General features: G+C 38.7%; 1 protein-coding gene across 2 annotated transcripts in view; it reads left to right on the top strand.

Moving 5' to 3' along the window:
- POC1B (POC1 centriolar protein B) overlaps nt 1–11,293 on the top strand; it is a 107,420-nt gene extending 96,127 nt beyond the window's left edge. For both annotated transcript variants that reach the window (XM_060025341.1, XM_060025340.1), the window contains 2 exons: nt 6,232–6,450; nt 9,791–11,293. In XM_060025341.1, the coding sequence (XP_059881324.1) occupies nt 6,232–6,450; nt 9,791–9,895 (324 nt within the window). In that variant the 3' untranslated portion in view covers nt 9,896–11,293. The remainder of the gene's footprint in view (nt 1–6,231; nt 6,451–9,790) is intronic.
- Nucleotides 11,294–15,257: the final 3,964 nt, after the last annotated feature.

Raw genomic sequence — 15,257 nt, 5'->3', positions numbered from 1 at the left:
TCAATTGACCGTATATGGAAAGGTCTATCTATTCCATTGATCTATATGTCTGTCCTTATACCAGTCCCATGCTGTCTTGATTACTGTAGTTTTGTAGTGAATTTTGAAACTGGGAAATGTGAGTCTTGAACTGTGTCCTTCAATATTCTTTTGGCTATTCTGGGTTCCTTGCATTTCTATATGCCTTTTAAGACCAGCATGTCAATTTCTTTTAAACAGGCAGCTGGGATTTTGATGGGGATTGTATTGAACCTGTATATATCAATTTGGGGAATATTGCCATCTTAACAATATTAAGTCTTACGTTCCATGAACATGGGGTATGGAATGTCTTTTCATTTATTTAGGTCTTTAATTTCTTTCATTGATGGTTTATTTGTAGTTTTTGGTATATAAGCCTTGCACTGTTTTTGTTAAATTTATTCCTAAACATTTTATTCTTTTTGATGCTCATGAAGACTGAGTTGTTTTCTTAATTTTATTTTTACATTTTTATTGCTATATGTTCGGAGGGCTTATTTGTTTTATTGTGGTAAAATATACAATTGTAAAATTGACCATTTTAACCATTTTTAAGTGTACAGTTCCCTGGCGTTAAGTATTCACGATGTTATGTACCCATCACCACTATTTTGAGATCTTTGTCATCATTTCAAACAGAAACTCTGTCCTCATTAAGCAATGGGTACATAAGCTCCATGTTTCTTCTCCCCTCCAGCTCGTGGTAACCTATACTCTCTCTGAATTTGCCTATTCCAGGTACCTCATACTAATGGAATCATATGGTATTTTGTGTCTTGTTTGTTTTCACTTAGTATGTTTTCAAGGTTCATCCATGTTGTAGCATGTAGTAGAATTCTATTTATTTTTATGGTTAAATAATATTCAATTGTATGTGTGTACCACATTTTGTTTATACATTTATTTGTTGATTGGTACTGGGTTGTTTTTATCTTTTGACTATTGTGACTAATGCCACTATGAATATTGGTGTACAAGTATCTGTTCAAGTCCTTGCTTTCAGTTCTTGTGGATATATACTCAGGAGTGGAATTGCTAGATTGTATGCTAATTCTGTGTTGTAACCTTTCGAGGAATAGCCAAACTGTTTTCCACATCAGGTGACCATTTTATATTCCCACAGCAATGCATGAGGGTTCCAATTTCTCCACCAACGCTTATTATTTTCATTTTTTAAAGTAATAGTTTTTTATTTTATATTGGGGTATAATTGATTTACAATGTTGTGTTAGTTTCAGGTGTACAGCAAAGTGATTCAGCTATACATATATATATATATACACACACACACACACATATATATATATATATCTCTCCATTCTTTTTCAGATTCTTTTCCCATATACGTTTTTACAGAATATTGAGAATTCCCTGTGCTATAAGTAGGTCCTTGTTGATTATCTATTTTATATATAGTAGTGTGTAGATGTTAATCCAAAACTCCTAATTTATCCCTCCCCCTGACCTGTCCCCTTTGGTAACCATAAGTTTGTCTTCAAAGTCTGTGAGTCTGTTTCTCTTTTGTAATTAAGTTCATTTGTATCATCCTTTCAGATTCCACATATAAGTGATATCTCATATTTACCCTTCTCTGTCTGACTTACTTCACTTAGTATGATAATCTTTAGGTACATCCATGTTGCTGCAAATAGCATTATTTCATTCTTTTTTATGTCTGAGTAATATCTCATTGTATATATGTACCACATGTTCTGTACCACATCTTCTTTACCCATTCATCTGTCAACGGGCATTTAGGTTGCTTCCGTGTCCTGGCTATTGTAAATAGTGCTGCAATGAACATTGGGGGTGCATGACTCTTTCTGAGTTATGGTTTTCTCAGGGTATATGCCCAGGAGTAGGATTGCTGGGTCATATGGCAGTTCTGTTTTTAGTTGTTTTGTTTGTTTGTTTGTTTGTTTTGCGGTAAGCGGGCCTCTCACTGTTGTGGCCTCTCCCGTTGCGGAGCACAGGCTCCAGACGTGCAGGTTCAGCGGCCATGGCTCATGGGCCCAGCCGCTCTGCATGTGGGGTCTTCCTGGACCGGGGCACGAACCCATGTCCCCTGCATTGGCAGGCGGACTCTCAACCACTGCACCACCAGGGAAGCCCTGTTTTTAGTTTTTTAAGGAACCTCTATACTGTTCAGTTTTTTAGAATAGTTTCAGAAAGACAGGTATTAACTCTTCTCTAAATGTTTGATAGAATTCACCTGTGAAGCCATCTGATTCTGGACTTTTCTTTGTTGGAAGATTTTTAATCACAGTTTCAATTTCAGTACTTGTGATTGGTCTGTTTATATTTTCTATTTCTTTCTGGTTCAGTCTTAGAATATTATACCCAAGGATTTTTCCATTTCTTCTAGGTTGCCCACTTTATTGGTATAGAGTTGCTTGTAGTAGTCTCTTATGATCCTTTGTATTTCTGTGGTGTCTGTTGTAACTTCTTTTTCATTTCGAATTTTATTGATTTGAGGTCTCCTTTTTTTTCCTTATGAGTCTGGCTGAAGGTTTATCAATTTTATTTATCTTTTCAAAGAACCAGCTTTTAGTTTCATTGATCTTTTCTGTTGTTTTGTCTCTATTGTTTTATTTCTCCTCTGATCTTTATTTCTTTCCTTGTACTAACTTTGGGTTTTGTCTGTTGTTCTTTCTCTAGTTGCTTTAGGTGTAAGATTAGGTTTATTTGAGATTTTTCTTGTTTCCTGAGGTAAGACTGTATCACTGTAAATTTCTCTGCTTTTGCTGCATCCCACAGGTTTTGGAACATCGTGCTTTCGTTTTCATTTGTCTTTAGGTATTTATTGATTTCCTCAGTGATCCATTGGTTGTTTAGTAGCATATTGTTTAGCCTCCACGTGTTTGTGTTTTTTAGTTTTTTTCCTTGTAGTTGATTTCTAATCTCATAGCGTTGTGGTCAAAAAAGATCCTTGATATGACTTCCATTTTCTTAAATATACCAAGGTTTGCTTTGTGGCCCAGCATGTAATCTATCCTGGAGAATGTTCCATGTGCACTTGAGAAGAATGTCTATTCTGCTGCTTTTGAATGGAATGCACTATAAATATCAATTAAGTCTATCTGGTCTAACATGTCATTTAAGGCCTGTGTTTCCCTATTGATCTGTCTGGATCTGTCCATTGATGTAAGTGGGGTGTTAAAGACCCACCCCACCCCCATTACTGTGTTACTGTCAGTTTCTCTTTTTATGGCTGTTAGTGTTTGCCTTATATATTGAGATGCTCCTATGTTGGGTGCATATATATTTCAATTGTTATACCTTCTTCTCAGATTGATCCCTTGATCATCATGTACTGCCCTTGTCTCTTGTAACAGTCTTTATTTTAAAGTCTGTTTCTTCTGATATGAGTATTGCTACTCCAGCTTTCTTTTGATTTCCGTTTGCATGGAATACCTTTTTCCATTTGCTCACTTTCAGTCTGTATGTGTCCCTAGATCTGAAGTGGGTCTCTTGTAGACAGCATATATACGGATCTTGTTTTTGTATCTGTTCAGCCAGTCTGTGTCTTTTGGTTTGAACCTTAAATTCCTTTATGTTTAAGGTAATTATATGTATTTATTGCCATTTTGTTAATTGTTTTGGATTTGGTTTTCTAGGTCTTTTTTCTTCACTTCCTCTTCTCTTCTTGTGATTTGATGACTAACTTTATATTGTGTTGGGATTGCTTTTTCTTTTGTGTGTGTGTGTGTATCTATTGTAGATTTGCAGTTTGCAGTTACCGTGAGGTTTTGATATAGGTGTGAGGTTTTGATATAGGTGTGTGTGTGTGTGTGTGTGTGTGTGTATATATATATATATATATATCTCACACACAAGATTGTTTCAAGTTGCTGGTCTCTTAATTTCAAATGCATTTCCAATATATCCTGCATTTGTATTCTCCTCGTGATTGCTGGTTTTGATATCATATTTGTATGTGGATGACTTCTTACCTTTACGTTTGCCTTTATCAGTGAGGAGCTTTCCCATTCGTAATTTTCTCGTTTCTAGTTGTGGCCTTTTCTTTTCTGCCTAGAGAAGTTCCTTTAGCATGTGTCATAAAGCTGGTTTGGTGGTGCTGAATTCTCTTAGCTTTTGCTTGTCTGTAAAGCTTTTGACTTCTCCCTCGAATCTGAACCAGAGCCTTGCTGGGTAGAGTATTCTTGGTTGTAGGTTTTTCCCTTTCATCACTTTAAATATATCATGCCACTCCCTTCTGGCCTGCAGAGTTTCTGCTGAAAAGTCAGCTGATAACCTTATGGGGATTCCCTTGTATGTTACATGTTGCTTTTCCCTTGTTGCTTGTAGTATTTTCTCCTTGCCTTGAATTTTTGTCAGTTTGATTAATGTGTGTCTTGTTGTGTTCCTCCTTGGGTTTATCCTGTACGGGACTCTCTGTGTTTCCTGGACTTGGGTGACTGTTTCCTTTCCCATGTTAGGTAAGTTTTGGGCTATTATCTCTTCAAATATTTTCTCAGGCCCTTTCTCTCTCTTCTCCTTCTGGGACCCGTATAATGTGAATGTTGGTGTGTTTAATGTTGTTCCAGAGGTCTCTGAGAGTGTCCTTATTCCTATTCATTCTTTTTTCTTTAATATGTTCCATGACAGTGATCTCCAGCAATATCTTCCAGCTCACTTGTTCTTCTGCCTCATTTATTCTGCTAATTGATTCCTTCTAGAGTATTTTTCATTTCAGTTATTGTATTGTTCACCTCTTTCATTTTTACATCTTCTGTAGCTCTTTTTGAAACATTTCTTGTGCCTTCATTCTTTTTGTGGGATCTTGGATCGTCTTTACTATCATTACTCTTTTTTTTCAGGAAGATTGTCTATCTCCACTTCACTTAGTCATTCTTCTGGGGTTTTACCTTGTTCCTTTGTCTGGAACATATTTCCCTGCCATTTCGTTTTATCTAACTCCTGTGTTTGTAGTCTCCGTTTCTGAGGCTGCAGGTTTGTAGTTCCTCTACCTTCTGGTGTCTGCACCCTGGTGGGTGAGGTTGGTCCCGGGGGCTGTGCAGGTTTCCTGGTGGGAGGGACTGGTGCCTGCCCACTGATGGGTGGAGCTGGGTCTTTTCCCACTGGTGGGCAAGGCCATGTCAAGGGGTGTGTTTAGAGATGGCTGTGGGCTCAGGATGACTTTAGGCAGCCTGTCTGCTGATGGGTGGTGGTGTGTTCCCACCCTGTTGGTTGTTTGGCCTGTGGCATCCTAGCACTGGAGCCTGCAGGTTGTTGGGTGGGGCCAGGTCTCAGTGCCAAAATGGTGACCTCCAGTAGAGCTCACGCAGATGAATATTCCCTGGGGCCTCCACCACCGTCGTCCTTGTCCCCACAGTGAGCCACAGTCAACCCCCGCCTCCCCAGGAGTCCCTCCAAGACCCACAGGTAGGTCTGGCCCAGGCTCCTGTGGAGTCACTGCTTTGCCCTGTATCTCAGTGCACATGAAACCTTGCGTGGGCCCTCCAGGAGTGGAGTCTCTGTTTCCCCCAGTCCTGTGGAGCTCCTGCACTCTAGCCCTGCTGGCCTTCAAAGCCAAATGTTCTGGGGGCTCCTCTTCCTCCTGATGCCAGTCCCCCTGGCTGGGGGAGGGCCTGAGATGGGGCTCAGAACTCTGCCTCCTGTGGGAAAACCTCTGTGATATAATTATTTTCCAGTTTGTGGGTCACCCACCTAGTGGTATGGGATTTGATTATACTGTGAATGCACCCTTCCTACTGTCTTGTGTGGCTTCTTCTTTGTCTTTGGCTGTAGAGTATCTTTTTGGTAGGTTCTCATCTTTTTTTCGATTGTTGTTCAGCAGTTAGCTGTGATTTTGGTGTTTTCATGAGGGGAGGTAAGCTCAAGTCCTTCCACTCTGCCATCTTGTCTCCTCCCCCTAGAAATCAAATAATACTCACCTTAATGGATGTGACTTTTTAAAAATCAAGAATTAGCATGTAACCACCTTTTTAATGGTAGAACACCTGATCTTTCAGACAGATACATACAATTTTATTGAAAAAAAAAAATCAAGGAAAATTGTGAATTTCATCCATCCTTTTTTAGCCTTTTTTTCCTTCTTATAATTGTAATTTCCATAATTTGCTGTAGTTGAAGATGAACAATTAAACGAAAGCTGGGCTTTTAAAAGAGGAATGTTGAAAACTTTAATATATATCATTTTAAAGTTTGGAAAATATAACTCTTCCTATCTTTTCTATGGTGTCAAAGACGACGGAAACCACTGTTCATACTCTACCAGACAGGGGTGAAGAGATCTGCGGATATTTCTTGAACCCTTCTTTAATGTCATCAGAATGTTCACCTACAACCTTGAAAAAGAAAACAGAAGAAATGAGTGACCTCCCTTCTGAGAATCAGCGAAGCATACCACTCGCTGTGACCGACGCGCTAGAGCATATCATGGAACAGCTCAATGTTTTGACACAGGTGGGTTGGCGCACTTTTCACTTGGTCGTAAGAAGTTTTTCTTTCTTAGCAAGGCAAGCTCAAAGGTGGTAGTTAATATAGCAGCGCCTGCTGTGCTGAGCCGCTCTAAACCTTATGGAGGCAAAGTCAGAGCCCATGCACACATATACACGTATGCATGTTTGCACACACACACTGTACTCTATCTAGCATCTGAGGCCCACAAGTGAATAGAGGAGACCATGTACTTCATGCTACAAATGTATTATTTGATTCTGGACAGTAATGTTTTGCCGTAAGAATTTCTGATGCCATGTATTCAGATTTGGACATTATCAAAGAAATATTTAGGGCAATAAGAAAAATGTATTGGGATTAATCATTTCGGTTAGAATGAAATTTTGGCATTGCTTTAGTTTTTCACTCTGAAGAAGTTCTCTCTGTCCAATGTTTAACTTCCCTCATTCCAAAGCTCCTTACGTTGATGCTCTGTTCTTCTGGAGGTGAGGTTTCCACATTCCCCTTTTAGAATATTACCCAGTCCTTTGATGCCAATATACTTTTGCAAGAAGGGATCTTAATATATCAAAGGTCTTCCAACTCTTGGTCAGGAAATACAGATGTCATTTAATGGAAGCAGTGTATTAAGATGGATACATCAGAGGTTGCCCTTCCAGCTCTGCTCAGTGTTTCCTTTGAAGAATTCTTATTGTTCCTCTTTGATAAACAGAATGAGGATCCAGAGCAGACACTGTCCTGAATTATACAGAAAGAGGCTCTAATGTGAACTAGAGAAGACGTCAGTTACTTTTGCAGAATAAATATTTCAAGTTGAAATTGCTCACGCATAGAAATCATCTAATTCTTATTCTCAACCCTGGCTGTACATTCTAATCGCCAGGGCAGTTAAAATCATCCAGACGTCCAGTTCTCATCTCCAGAGAATTCAAGGCCCTGGCATCGGACTTTTAAGGTTCCATTTTGGGTTAAGAGCCAGTAATTAAAAATTTTACCCTTTAGATAACATCTCAGGGCCTTGGAGTTAAAGGATGTGGATGTGGGTCATGACAAATTGTGAGAACGACCTTGGAGTCGTAAGATCTGTTCAATGAAAATAATAGGAAAATCATCAATTTTTGCTTTGCAGTATTGTGCTAGAGGTGACTGTGTTTATCGGACTTTCCTTTAAAAGGCAGTTTTTCTCCCAGCTTCATGCCAGCTTTAGTTTTGGTTGGCCTGTTTCCCAGGGCCCTGGCTTCCTCACCTGCACTGTCACATTGGGTGGCAAGTCCTCTTTAGGGTCTTTCCATCTTCTACTCTGTCAGCTTCGTGACTCATTTTGCCTTCTTTTTTCCTGATTTAAGGTTAAAATGGATCCCTTTAAACTTTATTGAAAATCTGTAATTTTTTACTTTTAATTTTTAAGGACTGACTTTCCTTCAAATATGAAAAGTTAAAAGCAGGCACAGCACACTTGCAAAATGGGAACAGTGTGAATCTGTGGGCAAATAACAAGTAAAATAAACACATTCAGATTCACTTTAATTACAGATGACTGAACATCTCCTAACCCAGTGGCAGTGCTTATAATTCAGTACAGATTGTAGTATCACTTTCTCATTATAACTTTTAAGATGGTTGGTAGGTGAGTGGAGTTAACCAGGGTTAAAGGTGTTGATGATACACATATCAAAAGCTTTTGCATCTTACATTGTGATAAGTATCAGGCAAAATGCTTGGCACATAGTAGGCACTCAAGAAATAGTAGAAAGTATTATCAGCATTGCCATTAATTTCAATGAATCATGATCTATAGTATGGAATATGAGAGCAAAAACTATTAGTTTTTTTTTTTAAACTGATTGATTGCCTTCAGAGGCTGGTAGGGAATCAATTGTAACCAAGCATTTATTATGCTGCTTTTCCTATATGAACTGTACTACCAGGTAACCAAATAATATATGAGAGAAGTGTCTTGTATAAATTATCCCAACTAATACATTTTTTAAATGATGGAATTAGAATATCACTGGCAATCTCTAAGAATCGATAGATCTAGACATTAAGTAGCTACTGACAACACAGAAAAAGAAGCAAATGTTATTATTGTGCCCTCAAAAGAAAGAATAGTCTTACCGAGGGATCTAACCTGAGTCTTACCAAGCCTTTGAATCCAGCTTCCAATTTACATAAAATACAGAGGGTAGAAGAACAGATTAAACTGTACCCAGAGTACGCAGTCCCTAAAATCCAGACTGGTAGAGGCACTGCAGGTCAAATGGCCTGAACCTGTCCAAAGACAAATTATAAAGAAAATAAATGGAGAGAGTAGGGATCTGTAGATTAAAAGACTTTAAATGACATCAAATCTTGAAAATGGGTAAGATATAGTTATAGTGTCTAGGGATGTACACTTGAAAGATAAAACCATAAAGACCCGCAGAAAAGTGATTATTATAATGGTCAGAATAGGGGCTGTTATGGGGGAAGGTGCACGCAAGGCGCTCTGGGGTGGCTGGCAGAGTTCTAGTTCTTGACCTGGGTGTTGGTCATAAGGGTGCTTTTCTCGTGAGAGTTCATTAAGTGCCACATGTTTTTTGTGCAACTTCCTGAATCTATTTTATCGTATAGTTTTTTTTAAAAGATAGATAAAAGACTGAAGATGAAGTAGTTTATCACAATTAGATTTACAAGTAGTTGCACGCGTGTGTGTAGTTACATACTCACGAGCTGAAGGAGTTAGAATATCTAAGATTCACGAAGTCCTGTGTGGCAGGCACCAGCTTAAGCATTTTACATGCGGTATTTCATTTAGTCAGTCTTCCTAACAACCCTATGAGTTGCTGTCATCTTCTGGGTGCAGAAAGGGGTAGCAGTCACTATATTTTCAAAGTAAGCTAGGTATCCAGCCGTCTAGGGTAATATAGGTATGGTCCGTCATGGATTGATTGTGACGGAAGGACCAGTGATGCCATTTAAGTAGCGGTGGGGTTATGTGGCATTCCATCCCCACCTCCCACATTCCATGTCACCTGTGACACTACCTAACATGCCTCCTGTGGCCTCTTCTCTGGCAGCAATGCTTTAGAAGATCAGACTTCAGAATTGCCTACAGAGGCTTGATCATTTACTCCATCTTCCTCAAATGGTTCCTTTTTTTTTCTTTTCCTCAAACTGCTTGACAGTGCTTTGCCTTGTGTTAGGGCACAGAAGCGGGGCAAGTTCTGGGGTTCATTTCTGAGCCAACCTCCTGGCAAAAGGGTGGCATTCCAGTTCTGAAAAAGATCAATGCTGAGATTATCATCATCATCCTCACCACCAGGTCACCAGGCATTGATTATTTTGTCCCCCTTTTTTGCAGACTGTTTCAATCCTGGAGCAGCGACTGACTTTGACAGAGGATAAGCTGAAAGACTGCCTTGAAAATCAGCAAAGGCTTTTCAATGCTATCCAACAGAAAAGTTGAATAGAAAGATATGAGCAGAGGCACGAGAAATGAACACATGTACACGTACTCAGGAAGGTAGTACAAGATGCTTTATGCAACACAACCATGTGCTAATTATCATGGCATTTCTTAAAAGGGTGAACAGAAGGCAGAAAAGGCATAATTAAGGACTAATTTAAACACACAAATCAATGCCGAGGACTAATTCAAATCATTACCATTTATGATTGCAGTAATAAAGTGATACACGTTCAAGTGGCTCTGTATTTTCCCCCATATTATTTTAAATGTCAGTTTTCATTAATAGTCCAAATCCTGCCAGTAAAGTAGTCAAATCTCTGTATTTCACTGTTATTCCAAATTGACCATGTTCAGGCAATTCCTTAAACACCTGGTGTACTTCTTTAGTGTAAACAGTACCCTTGGGGTGAAATAATTCACTTACCTCTAAAACAGCATTTTGTGTGCAGAGAATGAATTAATGATCTGATTTGTATTTCTTTCTGTTAAAAAAAAAATTCTTTACCTATGCCTTGAAAAGATGATCTCATACAACTCCCAAACCGCAGAATTTCCACAGCAAGAATACACTTATTTTAATTAGCAACAGCACATACAGGACATACGGCAGGGGGTTTCGATTTAACTTATGGTATACATTGTTTATTCTTTGACCAACCTAAAAGAAGAGTTAGAAATATGTAAAGTGTACAAATCTGCTTCCGTAGATGAATGCACTGAATGATTTTGGTTGTATCCAAACCTGTGATCTCAGTTTACAAAGATTAAGTTAGTGCAGAATCCTCAAAACCCAGAACGATGCAACAGCAATATTTAAAAATATTCACACATGTATGTTCACATTCTTCAGAAACGTTTAGGGTGATTTTTTAGCTGAATAAAGAACATTTGCATCGTCTTCCTATTTTCTTTTTAATGAATTGTGATTTGAAACAAAATGAAAATGAGCCAGGCATTCTAAGAGATCTTGGTTTTAAATTAAGAATTTTATCTTAAACAAAATAAGAGATTAAATTGAAAAAAACTGAATTTAGTTTGCATTTCTGTTAAGCTATATCTAGAACAGAAGGTAGGAGAAGGCAGTCCACATTTATGATGCCTGTAGGCATATCATGGGGAAAATACTGTCTATGCTTTGGAAAAGAAAAAAGTCCTATTTATCTAGGAGTCTATATTTAGAAATTTCTCAAAGCAATTTATGAGGTGATTTTGTTTTATCATCTCGTGTGTTTTAAGTGACTTTTTAGATAATACTAAGTGTGAACTTCTAGACAGATTCAAGAGTTTATAAGACTAAGTGGCACTGTATTTTTATAACCTCATTGAGAAGACTAAGAAATGAAATGTCATACCAATTTTTATCTACTTTTTTAATGCTTCAAACAATAAAGACATTTTACCTTTAAAAAAGTTGTTTCTTTTTAAATGATTAAAATCTAGAAATGCTAAACTTCTTATCTAGCTCACTCAACTTTAACCTTCATAACAATCTCCTGGAGAAGTTGTCAAAACAGTTCCGGCCCTTTGCCCCGGGTTTATGATTCACTAGGTCTGGTCTGGTGAGGCCCAATAATCTGCATCTCTAACAAGCTCACAGGAGATTTAATGCTGTTGGCCTCAGGCCCACACTTTAGAAACCACTGACCAGCTATAGCCTCTTCCTGCAACATGGTATTGCCACACCTTTTACAGTCATAGAACTTTATAAGTGATATAAAAACAGTGATGATGTAAGTTTAAAAGCCTTGACACTTTTTCAGGAGGGTTATTTTATAAGCCCCCCAAGACCTCTTTTATGCTTTTGAGGCTTCTTTTCGTCAGATGCCAGCCTCTCATCTGTCCTAGCTGCATGTTCACTGCATGATCAACTTCTCCACTTGGACAACATGGCAGGCAGCCTCTGAATATGTCCACAGCCAAACTCTGCTGTGCCTCACCCCCACCCACAGCCAGCTCCTCCCCTCGTCTTCCCACCTCCATAAATGTCAACTCTCCTTCAAGGCGCTCAGGCTGAAGACCTCAGCGTTATCCTTAAATCCTTGGTCTCACTCTCCACTCCCATTCCTTCAGCAAATCTCATGAGAACATATGAAACACCTGATCATTTCTCACACCTCCATCAGCCACCAAAACCCAGGCCACCATCATCTCTCACCTGGATGTCTGCAGTGCCTCTTAACTGTCTCCCACTGTCACCCTTGCACAGCAGGCCACAGTGGTTCTTGAAAAGCCTGAGTTCATACCATACGACCCAGCAATCCCACTACTGGGCATATACCCTGAGAAAACCGTAATTCAAAAAGAGTCACATACCACAATTTTCACTGCAGCTCTATTTACAATAGCCAGGACATGGAATCAACCTAAGTGTCCATCGACAGATGAATGGATCCAGAAGATGTGGCACATACATACAATGGAATATTACTCAGCCATAAAAAGAAACGAAATTGAGTTATTTGTAGTGAGGTGGGTGGACCTAAAGTCTGTCATACAGAGTGAAGTAAGTCAGAAAGAGAAAAACAAATACCATATGCTAACACATATATACGGAATCTTAAAAAAAAAAAAAAAAAAAGGTTCTGAAGAACCCAGAGGCAGGACAGTAATAAAGACACAGATGTAGAGAATGGACTTGAGGACATGGGGAGGGGGAAGGGTAAGCTGTGACAAAGTGAGAGAGTGGCATGGACATATATACACTACCAAACGTAAAATAGATAGCTAGTGGGAAGCAGCCGCATAGCACAGGGAGATCAGCTCGGTGCTCTGTGACCACCTAGAGGGGTGGGATAGGGAGGGTGGGAGGGAGGGAGACGCAAGAGGGAGGAGATACGGGGATATATGTATATGTATAGCTGACTCACCTTGTTATAAAGCAGAAACTAACACACCATTGTAAAGCAATTATACTCTAATAAAGGTGTTAAAAAAAAAAGAAAAGCCCGAGTTCAAACATGTGGCTCTTCAGCTCCAAACCCTTCAGGACTTCCCATCTTAGAGTAAAAGCCCAAGACTTGACAGTAGTGATGTGCTCCTAACCTCTTCACCTTAGACCTCCCCTCCCCCTTGGGGGTCACCCTTACTCACTGCCCTCTGGCAGCAGTGGCCTCTCTGCTTCCCTTTGTAGAAGCAAAATGGTTCCCACCTAAGGGCATCTGTACTTGAGGGCATTTGTACTTGCCATTTCCTCTGCCTGGAGCTCTGTCCCCAGGTATCCCTCGTAACATTCCAGCCCTGCTCACATTCTGCCTCTTCAGAGGTGCTCTTCCTAACCAGCCTATATGGAATAGTAACCCTCCATTCACTCCCTCTGGTATATAGCTCTGGTACAACACAGGTTGCAACACAGTTACAGTCCTGCCTCTTCCACTGTGAACCGACCTTCTCAAAAACCAAGCACTGTCACCTTTATATTCCCCATCTACCACAGTACCTCGTTCATAGGCTGAGCTCAACAGATAGGTGTCCAAAAAAAATGCTCAACCTAAAAGTTGAGCATTATGTTTTATCCAGTGGGCTTACTGAGCACTTAAGCCCAAGATACAGCTTCTCAGATAGCTCTGAGGGATTATTTACAAAGAGGTTAAGACAGGAGCCAGGATATAAAGGAGTTTTGCAAACAAAACCATACAAACAAAACAAAACAAACAAGAACAGGTAGTCAGAACATCAAAAGATTACTGCTAGAGAAAAACCAGACATCTCAAGTTAATGAATTTTAGCACTTTTCCATGTATGGGAAGATGCAAGAGTCGGGGCTTATTGAAATTATTCCTTTGATATGCACCTTAACTATCTAGGGCCAGTATCCTGTTTTTCTCCATCCTGAATTCCCCTCAGGGTGCACAGTTGGTGGCTGCAGTGGCTGCAGCATCCTTTGTTTACTGAAATGCTGGTAACATTCTATGTCCACAACGTTTCCTCTTGGTCATAAATTCAACCACCGTTTGGGAGGCATTTAATGACCAATTTTGTTCCACAGTGCTAGGAAGGCTCATTCCTAGATCAGGCGAAGATTGTGTGATAGGCTATTCAATCCGCTCATTTTTTGGATTAGGGCTATTGATCTTCTAAAATTCTCTGGATCAGCTGTCTTACTAGACTATTATGATCCAGGTAATGTTTTCCTTTGTTGCTTCTTCCCGTATCTAGAGTTGCATGCACTATTACAATTATTCTATGTAGAGTTATATATGATCAACTACCTCAAGACTTTTAGCCATCATTAATTTTGTCAGAGGCCTGGTTATACATTGGGTAGTGCAAGAGATAACAATCCTATAAAATAGAATAAGTAATATAGCTAGTAACATTAATAAGGTCATAGTACAGCAGAGAGAGACACAAGGTATAAATAATTTGAAAACAACAAGAGAGCAAATTAAAACAATGATTAGCATAACTAGTTATAATCTGGTTGCAATAAGCCATCAAGTCCACAGGGGAGCCACCTGGAGAAGCCAAATTCTGGAAGAATCAGGTAGAGAGAAAAAGCTAAATGTTTCATAATCATTTACAAAAGTATACTTTATCAACTTGTTGCAGGTCACAGTTAGCATAAGAGGAAAGATTTTCTGGAAAAGATTAAAAGGCAGTATATTTCAGCAGAGAGTCATAAAACTGTCTTATGTATCAGTTCATTCAGTCCCATGTAACTAATTCCTGTTGATCTGGATGAAGTCATCAGGTTTTTTCATTAGAGTTTTAAACTTTCCTACCCAGTTCAGTTGTATGATATAAAAGTTATCAGAAACCTTAATTTATCAAAAAGTCCTTTTTATGAATCTTCCTGAAGATCCTCATATTTTATACAATCAGAGTAAAACAATGATTGTTTTTAAATGACAAAGATTTAAAATGGTATTGCTAAAGATCTAATTACAATGCAATTGACAAGAAACTTGGGGTATTTTTGTGACATACAACATTTTGAGATAATAAATAGAATTATGACTGATAACATAACAGGACATATCAGATTTTTAGGAATTTCATATAAATTTTGGAATATCTATATTAATGACATTTACCCATACAATATAACCTAAGGTTTGTCTCCAATCATTTAACAATGCTTCAAGTAATTTAACACACCAAATAAGCTTAATTAGTTTAACATTTCTCTAAGGTGCCTCAGGGCTCCTCTGAGGCATCCCTGAGTTAGCTGGAGGTCAAAAGAACTTCAATTAAATTTGATATTTGAGAAGTCTGTCAAAAATATCAAAAAGGTTTCAAGACACTTGGTCAAATAGGATCATAGGTCACTGTGAAACAATACTTATTATTTTTTTTTTAACAATACTTACTTAACGTAAGTGACAAAATATTTCAAAAGCAAATACAAATCACTTAAAGG

This window comes from Delphinus delphis, chromosome 11, assembly GCF_949987515.2.
Source record: "Delphinus delphis chromosome 11, mDelDel1.2, whole genome shotgun sequence".
NCBI classification, from domain to species: Eukaryota; Metazoa; Chordata; class Mammalia; order Artiodactyla; family Delphinidae; genus Delphinus; species Delphinus delphis.
Note: the sequence above shows the minus strand (reverse complement) of the source record. Positions and strands in the feature narration are given on the sequence as shown.